The sequence below is a fragment of the Ascaphus truei genome, chromosome 6 (assembly GCF_040206685.1).
Source record: "Ascaphus truei isolate aAscTru1 chromosome 6, aAscTru1.hap1, whole genome shotgun sequence".
NCBI classification, from domain to species: Eukaryota; Metazoa; Chordata; class Amphibia; order Anura; family Ascaphidae; genus Ascaphus; species Ascaphus truei.
The window spans coordinates 60,336,615-60,354,167 of record NC_134488.1 but is presented as its reverse complement, the minus strand read 5'-3'; the positions used below and the strand labels follow the sequence as shown (position 1 = coordinate 60,354,167).

The window sequence follows — 17,553 nt, the reverse complement described above, 5'->3', positions numbered from 1 at the left end:
TTTTTGCTTTTTACTGCTTCTAACACTGTTATTGAGCACTTGGCACAGTGCACTCTGTTCCTCCTCCCTTTTTTGGTTATTCTGAGATCCTGGTTCGTCCTATACAGGGGGAGTTGCGTGAGTGATTATTCTGGGCCAATCAAGGCTGGTTCAGCGAGTGTGTTTTGTGCAGTGGAGATTTCACTTTGCAACGCCTTTAAAAAAAAAACCTTTGTAATAAATTATATAGTAACAACTGCTTGGTTTTGTTTTAAAAAAATTTTTTTTTACAATCTTTACCTAATCTCTCGTAACATTCTCTCTGTTGCTTTATTTGGCATATTATTAATGAGATAATGAAGGAAATCACAATTCAGACAATATGCGAATTGAATGGACCCTAAGAAAATGGAAACACATTGATTTACTACAAGAACCAAATGTGTTGTTAAAAAAAAAAAAAAAAAAAAACCTGATTAAATAAGTTGTTTAGGAAAATATATATATTTTTTGCCTGCTTTTTGTGGGCTTGCTCCTTAAATACTGTAGAACAGCTGAGTAAACTAATAGATGGGACACGACTTACTGCTTTCACTCTGTTGCCAAGCAGGACTGCACCTCTGCCAACCGTGAATGCCACCTCTGAGAGAGCTTTTCCTTCCTAATGTTTTTATTTAAACAATCTGACACTCTGTATGGGAGATGCAACCGTTTGAAATATTAAGTGTCCGGGGATGTTAAAATGGAGCTCTCCTCAGTGTAGTTACCATGGTAACCTTAGGCTGCGGCCAGTGCGCGGTGACGTCGCGCACTCTGCTTGGCCGTGCTTTTCCTGGCCAGCTAGTTGTGCATGCACGGGGGGTGCGGCCACGATGTCACAGAGCTGGTTCGCCGTCATTGGGCGAACCGCTCAAGTAACGCGCCAGCGCGCGGCACAATCAAATTTGCTTGCTTCGGCAAGCAGCTAAGCGCCGTACATGCGCAGTCGCTCGCTCACGCTGGCCACACACATTGCCGCAATGTGTTTCATCGCGGCCAGCGCACGCGCGCTCTGCGTCACCCTGGACAAGGCCTTAGAAGCTAGAGCTTAAGAAGATCATGATTTATAACACTAGCAAACATTTAAAATATATCAACCTGCTCGGATGGGCAAGATACTAACACGAGTTGAACTCCTATAGGCTTCTAGGGGGGATTGCTGCTTTATCTTTGTACAGAAACGAAGCATAGCCAAGTGTCATCTTCTGCAGTGTCACAAGATCGGACAGAAAGGCCCCTAGGAGACCATTAAAAACGCAAACCTGTCACTCCTCCTCCCCAGCCCCCTAGCCTCTTTCCTCCACACACTTGGCTCATGCGTCATCAAAGGCCCCTCAGGGGAAGAGGACAATGTTCAGGTTTGCCTGTTGGGGGGGAGGGAAAGGTTAGGGCTTCGCCATTCATTACGCATGAGGCTCCTAAGCATGGACTGCTCCGCTCTTCCCTCCGGAGATCAGACGCTTTTTTTTTGCTTTTCAGTCCCCTGGGGCACGGCGAGAAATCAGGACTTGGCAAGGACTTCAGAGTTGCTTTGCCATTTGAGAGGCTTGAGCGCACCGCATTGGCGTAAAAGCCCACGTCTCCGCTCGTGATGCAAGGCAGGCATCTCGTCCACGCGGCAGCTTCCATCACTGCCACAGGTGTAACAAAAAGCGCCAGCAGCGAGTTTTGTGCACATCTAACGAGGTGAATTAATTAATGTGCCTCGGGGTCTTGTAGCCCTAGGCCACTGCAGAGCTTAATGAGCCATCAGGAAGGTTTAAAGCGCTGCTCTTAATATTTAACACCTTTGCTACTACAGAGAGGAGCAAAGTGTGGATAAGTTTTGCTGGTAAAGGAGATCTTTGCATTGCATCTCAATGCGGTTGTGGGATGCAGTTGAGCGTTATATTGCTGGCACCTCTGGCAGTGACAGGGTTTTGCATTCATTATGTAGCCGTCCCCCCCCCCCCCTCTCCTCATTTCCCCCCCCTCCCCCTTCCCCTCCCTCTCCCCCTTCCCTCCTCCCTCTCCCCCTTCCCCCCTCCCTCTCCCCCTTCCCCCCTCCCTCTCCCCCTTCCCTCTCCCCCTTCCCCCCCTCCCTCTCCCCCTTCCCTCTCCCCCTTCCCCCCCTCCTTCTCCCCCTTCCTTCTCCCCCTTCCCCCCCTCCTTCTCCCCCTTCCCTCCCCCCTCTCCCCTTCCCCCCCCTCATCCCCTCCCCCCCCATCTCCCGGTAAGATATTTGCATTTCCTGGCAGTAATGGGGTCGGCATTAGTGCTGCTAGACACAGCTGCACAGAGTAAGCGTCCTATGTAAAGTGGTTTGCTTGCATGCTGCTTTTAGGGGCAGCTGAATACATGCTTGTGACATTTGAAGAGGAGCCATTCTAAGTATCAAAAGCTCTTTTCTGTGCAGAAAAAGGAAGCCGATTTCAGGTGTCCCCCTGAAATGTGCCAGTCACTGTAAGGCTGCCCTTCACACGGGCTCAACCCGAGGCTTCCAGGGAAGGGGAATCCGGGAGAGCAAATACTTCGTAAGCACAACATGAAATATTTATAGCCGGAGTTGCTGACCGCTTTCCCGGGGCCCAGGACTAGTCTCAACTTGGGCCCCAGGTTGTTGGGCGGAGGGATTTTGCCCACCCCTCTCCCTTTTTTCTTCCCCACCCCCCATTGCGCTGTCCACGCTCCCTTCCCTGCACTCTTCCCTCCCTTGCCACAGTAGGGTCAAGCCAAAACGGTCTTTGGTCCGGTCCAAACATGCACCTCCAGATATTAGTACAGTCGTTGCAAAATTAGCCGTGTAACTGCTGTATGATTCATTGTAGGGGCCGTACATGTAATACCTTTGCTGCCGTCAATGCGTTGGGGTTAAAGGAACAGTCCCAATGGGCCAAAGTGAAATAGACATGTTTGAAAGGTGTACATGTAGGGCAATTTACATCTTTTAATATAGTCTATGTATTATTATTATGTATTATGTACCCCCCTTGAGAAAGGTTCCGTTTTTTTTTTTTTGTTTTTTTTAATTGCAAAAGATTGAATAACACTGGTTAAAAAAAAAACCTCCACCACATTTGGTAAAGCTGGCATGGGATCCTGGAAATCAGGGGGTTAATGGCTTTTATTTTTATTTATTTGCAAGAGGATGCCATCGTTAGCAGAGTAGGTAATTGAAAAACTGAATTTAACCCATAAAGAATACATATTGTAGGAACGGGGGGGAAACTTTTTTTTTTTGTGTATTCCAGTATTCCAGACCCCACACACACACACACACACACACACACACACACACACACACACACACACACACACACACACACACACACACACACACACACACACACACACACACACACACACACACACACACACACACACACACACACACACACACGCCACAAAAAAGAAGTTCTTTAAAATTGCCACCTCCTGAGTTTCAGGCAGTTTATATAGAGCTAATATGGTGTCCTTGGCAGGAACGGCGTTGGGAACGATGGACTGTCACCATATTTCTTTCCGATTTGGGAAATCCACAGGCGCACTAGCACAGCATATTCTGTGAGCATACTGCGCTTCAGTGGGGCTTACAGGAGGCGCTATGCCGGTCTTCCACTGAGAATATTCTTAGGCTGCGCTTATAGTGCCGGTGACGTCGGGCTGCGGTCGCTGGAAAAATATAATTGAGATGCCTTCCTGCGATCACGGCCAAGCCCTCACACCATCGCATCGCTCTTGCTATAAGCGCACGTGACGGCGGCAATACATTTGTTTTGACGCGACATCACTATAAGCGCAGCCTTAATATTGCATGCAGCTGAAACTGTGATTGGAAACGTCACGTCAGTCAAATAAATATTTAGTGGAGCATTGCATGCAAAGTGTCACTCAAAATGTTGTGTGTAATGCGGCAGGCATAAATTTATAGGGCTCCATATTAAAATGGACAAGAAGCAAAAGGTGTGACACTGTGAGTGCTCATTTGCATGTCTATCCCAGAATCTCTGGCTGCAGTGGAAGCAGTATATGCCAAGAGATAATGGGGAAAGATAGGGTTGCAGACCGGTCTAAGACATGCAAAGGTGCTCAAGTGATCTTTTTATTTTCTACCTGGTCTGAATCCCAGTGTCCTCTCCTCGTGACCTTGTTCAAGTTACTTTCTATCTGTGCATAAGGCACGAAAATTAGACTGTAAGCTCTATAGGGCAGGGGCTCTGTGTGCCTGTAACTTTCTATGTATAGCACTGCGTATGTGTCAGTGCTATGTAACAAGATGAACGAATATATATACACCTATATATAATATTCTGTAATGGGCATGTATGTTGTGCTTTTGTGTTCCAAGGTTGGAGTGCTGCGTATTTATCACGGCCCCTGCAGCACTGAACCATATGTCTATAGGGAGCCCATGCTTCATTAATCACTTGTCACACTCCAGCTCGCTTGTAGCCTTCTGCCTCCGAAATCGCAGGCTGCCCGTCGGTCTCTGCAGGCAGCAGCGCTTCCTAATCCCTTATGACGCACATGCTGACGTGCACCGTCCAGTCGTCTTTCCATGGGGGAGACTGCCTCCTTCATTAGGCTTCTGTCTGCAGGAATGCACAGGGTTTTGTGAAATCGCAGCTGAAAGCTTTAACCTCTCCTTAGCCTTCTCCTTCTCCCCCTCTCCTTTTTATTTATTATGTTTTACTAATCAACCTAAAATATACATTGGTGAATCTTGGCAGCCATACAGAATGGATTATACCAGGGGTGGCCAACTCCTGTCCCCGAGGGCCATCAACAGGTCAGGTTTTCAGGCTATACATGCTTCAGCACAGGTGGCTCAGTCAACAACTGAGCCACTGATTGAGCCACCTGCAGGGATATCCTGAAAACCTGACCTGTTGGTGGCCCTTGGTGACTGGAGTTGGCCACCGCTGGATTATGCACTTGCGTCTAAAGTTGATGCAGTCTTCATAAATAGATCTCACAAACCATTTTTGGACAGTAGGGCCCCTATCTCCACTTCATTTATCACATGGTCAGGTTCTATTTCCTGCAGGTGACAAAATCCCACTAATGCAAAATTGTATGTAAAACATTGTTTATTTCCTTTTCTTAAACATGCAGAATATAGAAATGACATAAACCCAATTAAGAGAAAAAGCCTTTATCAGAAAGAGTTTACAATGTTGAAGAAATAGTCGGTTATTCCCGTGGAAAGGCGGGCCGGCGCTGAAACCAGTCGGTTTTTATAGGAAAGGAAAGATGTTTTTATATACTATTTTGCCTTTAATGGGGGTTTGTTGTACCGACCATGTTATAAATGAAGAGATAGGAGTGCCTTACTACCCCAAAATTGTTTGCAGGGTCTTTTTTTTAAAGCTATATTTCCGGCTGTAAGTATGGCTGCTCCTTTTAAATGTTCCTAGAAATGAACGGACGCTCCTCCGGGAAAGTGATTGTATGAAGGTTTGTGCGGTTCGACATGACTCCAATCCTGTGACAGTGGGTCCGTGTGAAAGTGTTGGGAATTACGACAGTCCTACTAGTAATGGTAATGCCATCATAAGGTGCACCCCGTCCCAAGGCACGTTCCTGCCTGACCCGTCGCCCTCATTCATTGAAGCGCAGTTTCACTTGGATAATTTGGAGCTGCAGTAACGTAAAAGCATTTGGCCACTGAAGAGCTTCTATGTGGAAGCTAATGAACCGAATGACGGGGATACTGTACTTTTAATGAGTTGAAAAAACGTATGGATCTGACGAGCCTGAATTCAGCAAACCCCAGGTAAAGGGAAACTGGATACAGGTCATTTATATTGTTACTTTTAAAGGTACAATCTCATGTAGCCAGATCAAAAAAAACATACTTTAAAAAAAAAAAAAAAAATGACTTTCCTAAAAAGAGACCCTTCCAAAATTCTTTATCTCATCCTGTCCTCGTCAGAGAACAAATAAAGATGGGATGGGGGGGGGGAGGGGGACTCTGCCTGAGCAAACTCTTGTTGAAAACCCAATGACGTCAGACAAAATGAACATCTGCAGGAAATCAAAAACTGATTTAAAAACGTACTTTTATTTTGTAATAAATTGTATCAATCGCCCAGATGAGACCCCCTGAAACATGTCACTGGAATTAGTTCACTTTTGTCCTAGGAGGGATTGGCCCTTTATCATCCATAAAGAAAGGATGTTTAATTTTCACTGGCGGGCTTAAATCTAGGCTTGTGATGCCTTTTTGTAAAAGACCATGCAAAGCATCTCTGTTATCAGATCTGTTTATAGCAGCAATACAGGTTTCATTTATTGTGTTTTTTTATTGCAGGATTGAAGCGGAGCTGAACTGTTAATTTTAGCTCCAGGGACCCCCTTGCTTGGGGAGATACTTACCTCCTGTATCGGTGCCAGTATCTTTGCAGCCAGAGAACTGTGTGCCCAACGAAAATGGCTGTGTTTAAATGACCCGCGGGGCCAATAGGAAGCCGTGATGTCATCTGGCGCGGCTTCCAATCGGCCCTCGTAACCTGGACGTTTAACCTCCACAGAGATACCGGCACCCCCTAAGGAAGTATCCCTGGAAGCAGGGTGGTCCCCGGTGCAGATATTAACACAGTTAAACTCCGGGGCCCACCTGCTTCAATCCTGTAATTAAAGCAGCAATACAGGTTGTTTTTTTTTGTATTTTAAGTAGAAAATAAAGCGACGCGGGCTGCACCTTGAAAGATGAACCTTCGCCTATTCTCTATCATCTGATTTATAAAGCAGCCCAGGTGGCTGTAAATGACCGAGCTTTCAGCAGCAGCCCAGTTAATGCTCAGAGGGCACCTCGGGGTTGGCATTGACGTCAAACCCCGCACAGTCTGAAGCTGTAGAGAGCAGCCATCTCGTTAACCCAAGCCGGCACTTCATTGTCAATGTCCATTTCATCACCAATAAAGCGAGTGCTAAGGTTTCAGCATATCGTGGCAGAGATGTTACAGCTCCAGGCTGTGACCTGATGGGTAGGGAGTCATTTGCCCGTGTTAATTGGGCCCCCTGAGATAGAATTACTCACCCCTTCACCCCCTACGTTTTGTAATGTAGTGAGAGAAGGGTACTGCATTTAACAATACAGTAACTCCAATTCCTTCTCTTATCTTTGCACAATTCTGTAATTGTAAGAGGTGCGTGTTGGTGATATTCTTTCTACTTTGCCATCTACAACTAATTAAAAAAAAATATATATATATACCATTATTTGGAGGTACATTTGCATATCTCGGAGGGGTCTGGGTAATGACAAGAAGGAAAAGCTGATAAGTACACAGTGCATGTCATTACCCAGAATCCCTGACTGCAGTGCCAGCCTTGGATGCTAAGAGATAATGGGGAAAGGCAGCGCTGCAGACCTGTCAATGCGTCTCACCAGTGATATTTTTATTTGCTGTACGGCGGAGGCTTTTTGAGACACAGTCTCAACGTTTGGTGCCATTTCTGTCACGGTTTAATATAAACACATTTTTCCATTTTACCTCCGTCCGCACCACACTCAGCCGGAAGCAACAAAATAGGTAGAGGGCTTCTCCTTGTGATGGACGTGAGCCGGTCATAGAGCAACATTCCCTTTGCTTTTCAGTGTGTGTGACACTTTTTTACTATAGGAAATGCTACGTTTAAAGCCGCAGAACATGCACGAAAGGCTTTAGTTTTTATAGGTTTTTTCCCTTCAAAAAGTGAAGGTAGCAAGTGAATTCCTTTGATTAAAAACACGGAACACAGTCTGTAACAAGCATACCCCCTGTACCCTCGTCCCAGCCGTCATGATTGTTGCATTGTGTTGTGGTGTGATTCATTAGGTTACCTTGTTTATTCAATATATCCTGTGCTAGTAAGTCGTGTGCAAAGTATAATTTTGAAAGAGCGTTAGGTCTTATACAGGATGCATTCCGTTATCCTGGATGTATTAATTAGATCCAGTGTTGGTTATTGTGCGAAATCTCATGACACACAAAAATAATCTTAAGTTTTTCATCAAGTTTACTACATTCCTAGAAGCTGATTCACTGTGTATTTCAAGGTCACGTCCCACTAACACTGAGAGATGTATTGGAATTTTCCAGACATTAAAACCAATGCACATGTTTAATATATTTCATGTAGGTAGGTGATTTGAGATTGAGAAAAATAAAATCTTGTGTTTTTAAGTGCCAAAGTAATGTTTTAAGCTCGTAATGTTTCCATAATTATCACATACTGTGTGGCAGTATTTAGTTTTTGTTTCTTTCTCTAAAATGGAACCCCAGGCACAGCAGATTTTAGGCCTGCTCTAAGAAGTAACAAACCTGAGTGCACAATTATACAAGAAATGTGATCCCTGGTTACATATAACAGGGACGCGCAAACGTTTCCCTGTGCGCATCCCTGCCTGCTCTCCTTGGTGCCTACCCTCCCCCTCACCCCCCCCACTGCTCGACCCGGCGTCAAATGACGCGCGGGGTTACCATGACGACGCGTTGCTGGATGGGAAGGGTGTTTATAGAGGCCTCGCGCGGCCCCCGGCATTTAATTTAAATATCTGGGGGGAGAGCGCAGGACCTCTATAACTGCCGCGCACCCCTGACCTATAACATGGCTTGGCTGGGTTCCTGGAGTAAAGGGTTTAAATCCATTAATGTGGAGGGTTTGTGACCTGACCTTTTGGGACATGACTGCCAGTACTATATATCAGAGCTGAGAATCCAGTTTGGATGCAGATGTACTATATACATATGTAGTGGCAGATTAGGCCCGGGCCTAGGGCGGCACATTTTCTGTTCCCTTTTTTCCCCATGTATAGAGGCTCTTCCTCACAGATTGCCGTGGGAGTGTGTGGGGCCTCTGTGAATGTCTCTTACCTTATCCTTCGCGCCGCCCTCCTCCTCCTGTAGCGTTGCGTTGTGAAATGGCGACATGACGTCGCGTTGTCATGGAGATGCGTTAACGCTGCAGGAAGCGGTGGCCTGGTCTGTGAAAGGGTAAGTGCCTCTGGGCATCAATATTTAAATCCAACACTGTATATATGTAACTATATACATATACAATGGTGACCGTTTGTGTACCCCTTAGGATTTAAACATATTTCAAACCTAAAATGTTATTAGATCTTAATTGAAGTCTTAATAATAGATAAAGATAACCAGATTAAACAAATGACACAAAAACAAGATACTTTTTAAACATTTATTTAGCCACAAATGTTTATCCATGTGTGAAAAAGTATGTGAACTTTTACATTCAGTACCCCTCACATCGGTTTTGAGCAGCTTTGGCCCATCCCTCCTTTACAGATCTGTTTCAACTCCGTGACATTTGAGGACTTCTGGCATGTACAGATCACTTCAGGTCCTGCCACAACATTTCGATGAGATTTAGGTCTGGACTTTGACATGGCCATAATAAACCGCAGAATTTCTTCTTCTGCAGCCATTCTTTAGTTCATCTTCTTGTATGTTTAGGATTATTGTCTTGTTGCGGGACCCACTTTCACTTCAGCTCGCGGATGGATGGCCTGACAATCGCATCTAGAATCTTCTGATACAATGCAGAATTGATAGTTGCATAGATGAGGTTGAAAAAAGACATGCGTCCATCAAGTTCAATCTATGCTAAATTTAGACGACAGATACTTTATCTTATATCCATACTTGCAGTATATTGATCAAGAAGAAGCCAAACAAAAAACTCCAGTGACATATCATCATCCATTGATATCTCCTAAGGGGAAAAATAAATTCCTTCCTGACACAGAGAATTGACAATCCGATTACTCACTGGATCAGTGTTTCCCAACTCCAGTCCTCAGGGAACCCCAACAGGTCAGGTCTTAAGGATATCCCAGCTCCAGCACAGGTGGGTCAATCAGCGGCACAGTTATTTTGACTGAGCCACCTGTGCTGGAGCTGGGATATCCTTAGGACCTGACCAGTTGGGGTTCCCTGAGAACTGGACTTGGGAAACACTTCCCTGGATCAATATCTTTCCCATGTTTACTTATTTGGGTTATCCCTGTATACCTTTCCTTTCTAAAAAGATTTCTAACTTTTTTTTTTAACATATCTATTGTATCTGCCATCACAGTCTATGGGTAATGAATTCCACATTTTAAATGCCCTTACTGTAAAGAACCCTTTCCTTTGTTGCTGGTGAAATCTCCTTTCCTCCAACCTTAAGGGATGACCCCGAGTCCTTTGTACTGCCCTTGAGATGAATAGTTCTTTTGAAAGCTCCTTGTACTGTCCCGAATATATTTGTATATAGTTATCATATCCCCTCTTACACGCCTCTTTTCTAATGTAAATCTAATTTTGCTAGACTCTCTTCATAAGTTAGATTGTCCACCCCCTTTATTAATTTGGTGAATTTTCTCTGCATTCTTCCTAGTTCCATAATGTATTTCTAAGGAGTTGCCCCAAATTGTTCTCCATATTCAAGGTGTGGTCTTACTAATGCTTTATAAAAGGTAGCATAATAATGTTTATTTCCCTTCCATCAATTGCCCGTTTAATGCAAGATAAGATCTTGTTTGCCTTTGCAGCTACTGCATGACTTTGGGCACTATTGCTAAGCCTGCTGTCTACAAGCACTCCTAAATCCTTCTCCATCAAGGATTCCCACAAATTATCCCCAATTTAATTTGTAAGTCGACTGTTTATTCTTTCTTCCCAAATGCATAACCTTACATTTATATCTGTATTAAACCTCATCTGCCATTTACCTTCCCACGTTTCCAGTCTCCAAGTCCTTCTGGAGATAAATTACATCCTGCTCTGATTATACTACCTTACACAATTTAGTGACATCAGCAAAGATGGAGACTTTGCTCTCTATGCCAACCTCAAGGTCATTAATAAACAAGTTAAAAAGCAGGGGTCCCAGTACTGATCCCTGAGGTACTGCATTCACGACTAGCCCAACCTGAAAAATTTCCATTGATGACAACCCTGTTTTATTTGCTTTATTTTGTACACCAACCTCTTGTGTGAAACCGTATCAAAAGCCTTTGCAAAATCTAAGTAGACCACATCAACTGCATTACCCTTGTCTAAATTCCTACTTACCTCCTCAAAGAAACAAATAAGGTTAATTTGGTATGATCTATCCTTCATACATCCATGCTTACTATTACTAATAATTTTGTTTTCCATTAGGTATTCCTGAATATTATCCCATATTAAACCTTCAAGTAGCTTCCCCACTATTGAAGGCAGGCTTACAGGTCTGTAATTTCCCGGTTGTGATCTAGTTCCCTTTTTAAATATAGGCACCACATCTGCTTTACGCCAATCTTGTGGTACTGAGCCTGTGGAAATGAAGTCCTTGAATAATAAATGTAATGGTTTGGCTTTAACTGAACTTAACTCCTTGAGAACTCTTGGGTGTATGCCATCGGGGCCAGGTGCATATTTACTTTAATTTTATCAAACCACCTATGATCTTCCTTAGTTAATCAATTGATCGTTAATATAGAAGTTTTGGCTTCCTCCTGCGGCACTACTATTGAAATGGATTCTTCCCTGGTAAACAGACAAAGAATTTGTTTAATGCCTTTTCTTTTTCCTTATCTCCTATAATCTGCCTGGCTATCTCACACTGAAAGGGTCCTATATTATCTTTTCTGATTTTTGTTTTCTGTTATTAAGGTACTTAAATAACATTTTAGTGTTGACCTTACTTTCTATTGCAATCCTTTTTTCATTATCCATTTTTTGCTAATTTGATTTGCCCTTTTGCCATTTTTGTTACATTCCTTATAATTCTGATCCCGATGTCTCCGTCCCTTCCGATGTCAAATATCTAAACGCCTTCCTTTCTTGTCCATTTCCTCCCCTACCTGTTTATTTAGCCACATTGGTTTTGACTTTTTTATACTTATTCACTGATGTGTGATTTTCTAACAATGTTTTAAAGGCTGCCAATTTATCTAATACATTTTCCCTGCAAAAAACATCTTTCCAATATATTTCTTGTAAATTAGTCCTCAGTTTATTAAAATATGCCTGTTGAAGGTTTTTGAACCAAATAATCTGTATTTTGATCATTTATTTCAAAAGTGACCATGTTATGATTGCTGTTACCCAAATGTTCCAGGACTTGAATATGTGTTATTACTTCTACATTGTTTCATATTACCAAATCCAGTATTGCCCCTCTCCTGGTTGGTTCCTCAATAATTTGGGTCATGTAATGTCCTCTTGCCACAGATGAGAAACACATTTGATGCAATCAGAGCTGACAAGCTGCTCCCAAAACAGGCCTTAGCAGCACACATCAGTTATTCTTGAATAAAAGGGAAGAACTACTCAATGTTGCCAGTTATAGGCAGACTTTCCCCCCCCTCTTATCAACTACGACCATTCTTTCAAATGTTTGTAGACGAGCATAAATGGCTACAATACGCGTTATAGCACTATATGCAAATTAAACATTTCATTTACTCACACACAAGTCAAAAACAAAAATCAATATTACGACAAAGCACTTTTTTCCCACCCTGCCTGAACTGAACAGACCGTACCTCTAGGCACTTTATAAATTACTTTTGGAGCAAGATGGCTCTATTAACCCTTTGACAGCCCCAGGTCATAGTCACTATGTGATAGGGACTGGCACCCCGGAGGCCCCATGACATAGTGACGGCATCATGCCCAATGTAAATGCTTTTATTTGCCTATTTTTGCCGCTTAGATCGCTTTTTGCTTTCCCATGGAGCGTTTTGAGGTATGATCTAGGATTTTTTGAGTTTTGACATGTCTCGAGATGTCTTGCAAGATTGTTACTAATGTCCTGGGGGCATGAGACCCGCTGCGGGGGGCGCAGGGTTTACAGAGGGCCCCGCACACTTCCCGAATACATTTAAATTAATGCCGGGGGAGCTGCAGGGCCTCTGTAAACTTCTACTGTCCCTGTTTCAGACGCTCCTGGTCACGCATCGCCATGGCAACGTGGCGTCATGTGACGTTGCGTTGCCATGGCAATGTGACGTCATGACGCCAGGACATCTAAAGCAAAGTAAGCAGGGGGGGGAGGGGACAGACAGCAGGGGGCGCAAGGAAAAAAAGATTGTGCTCCCCTGATAGACTATTGTGGTCTGGAATATCAATACATGTATTCCCTATAAATAAACAATTTGCTAACACGTTTACAATATTTAACCCCTTTAATCTATTAATTCCATTGAACATGCGGCATAAAGCAGAACATACAAAGTGTGTGTTTATTTATTTTAGAAAGGTCCTAAACCCAAAACATTTCTGTACTAAACGTCAGTGTGTGAAGTTATATTTCAGTTTTTTTTTTCCTACACACTTTTTATCCTTGTTTTGTGTAAACCAGTGATGCTGAATAAATAAACTTTGAATGGCTGATTCCCAGTACACACATCACATTCGTACAGACTTTCACTCTAAGGGAGTCAGAATTAACACAACGTATCGGCGGAATTGGCTTCCTAAAAATATTCCTCTTTTTTTTATTTGCCTTCCGAGACTTGCGCATTACTGACTATTCCCATAATACCGTGAAATAAAAAGTTATTGATGTGCGCTAATCCCAGATGCGCCGTTTACCTGTGAATGTTGTGGATCTTAAAATATATGGAAATAATCCTGATTTTTGTATTTATTTCAGGTCTCCAAAGCTGTTTCGTGCTTTTTACATCCCCTTCCTGTCCAGCTGGCACTCCACCTATTCCAACTACACCATCCTGAAGCCGCGCAGAGCGAAGCCGGCAAGGAGGAGGAACGCTGTTTAAAGAGAGACTTGGGTGGCCACCTGGGGAAATGCTTGTCCCTATTGCCCGGACCACTGTTCACATTTCAAGACCTGATGCCGTCATGAGTTCAGCCCTTTGCTGGCAGAGGATCACCAATATATTGCAGGGCTCTCTGGCAGTGATGGGGTTAAACGGTGCTGGTTCTGCCTGCGTCTATCCATTTAATCGTAATTCCGTGTTAATGCTGCTGTTCTAATGGTCAGGTCCTGTATGTGTGTCTAATATACATGTGTTCATATGTCTCTGATATACTGTACGTGTGTGTGTGTACATATATGTATGCATTTCAGGAACAAGTCTTTATTATTTAAACGGGTGCTGGGAAGTGCCCACTGGCTACATTTACCCCACCGTTGCACCCATGCCAGAAGTCATTGCCTATAGAGCATAGCACATGCATTCCCGACGTGATGCATAGCCTTGTCCTTTTATCCCTGGTTATCAGCTTGTTGAAGAATTCCAAGCTGCAACGCCGGGACGTCTGTGTCAAACTAACCAGGCAAATGTGACTGCAATTTGGGAGGTGCATATGAGAGTGACACGCCACTTCTCTGCTAATTTTGAGCTTTATACTCTTGGGTCTTGACTGAGCTACCTGTGCTGAAGCAGGGATATCATTAAAACCTGACCTGTTGGTGGCCCGTAAGGACTGGAGTTGGCCACTCCTGCTGTATACACTTGTTTGGGAAGGTGGTAATCTGTATATATTAATGGCTGGGGCACTGTGTTTGAGGATGAATTGAGGAAAAGACAGACATTATTTAGAATGTGCATCATCTTCTCATAGTTCAATGTTAAATCCTTCAGCATTTTCACAATTCAGAGAAATTATTTTTACGGGGCATATTAAATATGGCCACATAGTTGTTTTTTGAAAGGACATGCTTTGACATCAGCTACAGTGGAAGGGTTAACTAGCTTCTAATGGAAGCAGCTGGAGTTAGGCTTTTGGGGCAAAATTGAAAAAGCTTTTAAACACAGAAACTATATCTTAGTTTAAAACCGGTATTGAAGTTGTAAGATCCCGGAGTGCTTTTAGTCTGCAATAAAAATCAGCTTTGTAATTGGGACTGGAAATAGAACTCCTTTGGTGCCAGAAGGAAAATGTGTTACAGGCCGAATGCAAAAAGGGTTTAAAATGTGAAGATTTCAGGGATTTTTTCTTTAAGGACTTATACAAGTTTGTAGCCCGGAAACTTTAACAACATTCAGTAGGATTTTTTTTACTTTAATAAATCAGGTGTTTTTTTGCATCGTTTCTTTTTTTTTGGCTGGGGAATAATCCCCAAGATACTGTAATGGAGCAGCCCCCTCTCCTGCTCACGTTGTCTGTTCTGATAAACCTAATAGTAAAGTGCTTTGATAATGGTAAGGCTCTAGTTAATTTTTCGTTTAAGTATTAACGCGGCCACCTCCGGGGGGTGGGGGGGAGAGGAGGAAATCCTCTGTCGGAACGTCCCAGCATGGCACAGCATTGGGCGAAGGAAACCTTTCTGTTATTCCACATATACCGTTGATCATTATTTTCCCAAGATGACATTAAATAGGTAGCATGTGGTCAACTGGAACTCTACCTTTTATGTATTCAAGAGCAACTCCTGTTCATCATCTTATTTGTTCAATTATTTTTACATTTTCTTTTGAAATAAACGGTATGAACTGGACCCCTGTTTCTGTCCTTCTACCCAATATGACACTGCAAAACAGGGTATCTGGGTGGTTTGGTGGTCTTAGAGAACATGGGTTGTATGCAAATGATCTGTTTAGTAGTGATGGCAAAAGCTATTGAATGTTTTGTGATGTGAATTGTGAATTTGTGCAGATTTCAGGAAAGAAACATTTACTGCCCTTATTTGATTTTTCTTTTAATCCTTTGTAAACTCAAGTGGGTTAGCTGGGCTGTCTGTTTTCTGGGATGTAAAAATACCAGCCAATTAACAGTGTTGGAGAAATACTACATTAATTTCTTTATGTACGTGTGTCAATTGATTTTGCCAATGCTTTATCACTGTTAATCCATCACAAACAACCAAGTATATCTAAGGAACTTTCAGATGCAATCCACTCCACATCATATTGTAAGTGGGCAAAAGTCCCTCTAAAAATCCCTGCTGCCTGAGATAGAGGTAGATGACAGAATCAGATGAAGCCTTAATTCCAGTCTCATGCCACTACCTTTAATTTGGACAGTGACGATGACCAGCAAGGGATTCTGGGTGTGGAAAGCTGCCAGTCTCCTTCATACAGCAGCAATCTTTCAAACTAGTATAGTTTAAGTGAGTTTGTGGCTGTGGTAATAATTTCAGGTAGTGCTTGTAATTAACAATTAGAGACCCACAATCTTGGCAAGCTAAAAACGCAGTCCCAGCGTCACATGACCGATGGGGAGTACTGGTAAAAACTGCACCCTCCAATTAGAAGTTCTGATTGTGCCCGTGGCTGTCTTAACCATTGCGCTGCCTGTCTGGCAGCAAAGGGGTTAATATGAATAGCAGACAGTCACCTCTTTACCACCCATGGAGCTGGTGGAGAAAGGCATTGTGATGGAGGCAGTGGTTTGAAAGGCTAGAAGCTTCACTCCTAGAATCTTGTGTAGCCATAGAAACACTTCCCACTGCTCAAGGGTCCAGCTAAGAAATATCTCAATGCCCTTGACTTGCTTATACCTCGATCCTTTGGGAGGGGAGGGGATGCATCCTGAATCACCCTTCATTAAATAATGCACATACACGTGGTTGGGAGAAACAAGTTGCGGATTTATTACAAATATATACACAATATAACCATAACTATGGTATGCCACTAAGTTGCTCCGTAACCATACATAAGCCCCAGGCATACCTCATCTTGTAACTATTTGCCATGTAGACACCCAAATCACTTGGCCCCAAACAACAACCACTGGAAGGTCACTGCCATACCAGCCACCCAAGCCAAGTATGACCCCACCGTCCCCCAAACGGCCACTGGAGGTACCTTAGACCTTCAACAAGAAATAACTGTTAAAACCACACATGTCCAATGGGTGGGGCTTCTTACAGGTGCGTATGTGAAGAGGTATGTTAATCTCTTCCCCCCCCCCCCTTTGAAAGGCATGAAGACAACTAATTAATAAACTGCAGATCAGGGAGGACTACTGCTTTAAGGGTGACTGATTTTTTCTAAGGAAGCCAGTTACACTGATAACGTGCTTAGAACAAGTTGACCTTCTATGTTAAACTGCTTTAAAAGAAAACAGACTTCCAAGATATGTTGGAAAATATATAGGCCACATCTTTTCAAATGTTCCAGCCAACAGAGTACCAGCCTGTCATGTTTAGCAAAGTATACAGAAGTATGACAAGGTCAGTGGGGATATAAATGGGTCTACATGCACAAAACATCCTGTCCCAGAGCATTTCTAGTTGCTTGTTGTAGTGACATAAAAAATAGCGATACTTTGCTCTATTTCAAGAATTCCTCAACCTATTAATACCCTTTGAGTGCCTGCACAGCACGGTCACATGAACACTTGAAAACGGTCATGTGACCGCGGCGACCATTAACCCAGAAACTGAAGAGTAGTTCTCTAATGTTTCCCTTCACTGCAGATCCCAGTCTGAGCTCCATGGGGATGCAGGCTGCGATCTAAGCTGGAAAAAAAAAGCGTTCTGTGGGCATGACGTGGCAACGACATCATGGGACTCCTGCAGTGCCAGACCCCATGATGTTGTGACTACGTCTTGTGGCACCCAAAGGGTTAAATGAGAAGATTTGACGTTTATTTTAAAAGGATTGTG

General features: G+C 43.3%; 1 protein-coding gene across 2 annotated transcripts in view; it reads left to right on the top strand.

Moving 5' to 3' along the window:
• ALG9 (ALG9 alpha-1,2-mannosyltransferase) overlaps positions 1-15,438 on the top strand; it is a 78,010-nt gene extending 62,572 nt beyond the window's left edge. For both annotated transcript variants that reach the window (XM_075604406.1, XM_075604408.1), the window contains one exon: positions 13,630-15,438. In XM_075604406.1, the coding sequence (XP_075460521.1) occupies positions 13,630-13,753 (124 nt within the window). In that variant the 3' untranslated portion in view covers positions 13,754-15,438. The remainder of the gene's footprint in view (positions 1-13,629) is intronic.
• The last annotated feature ends 2,115 nt before the right edge of the window (positions 15,439-17,553 follow it).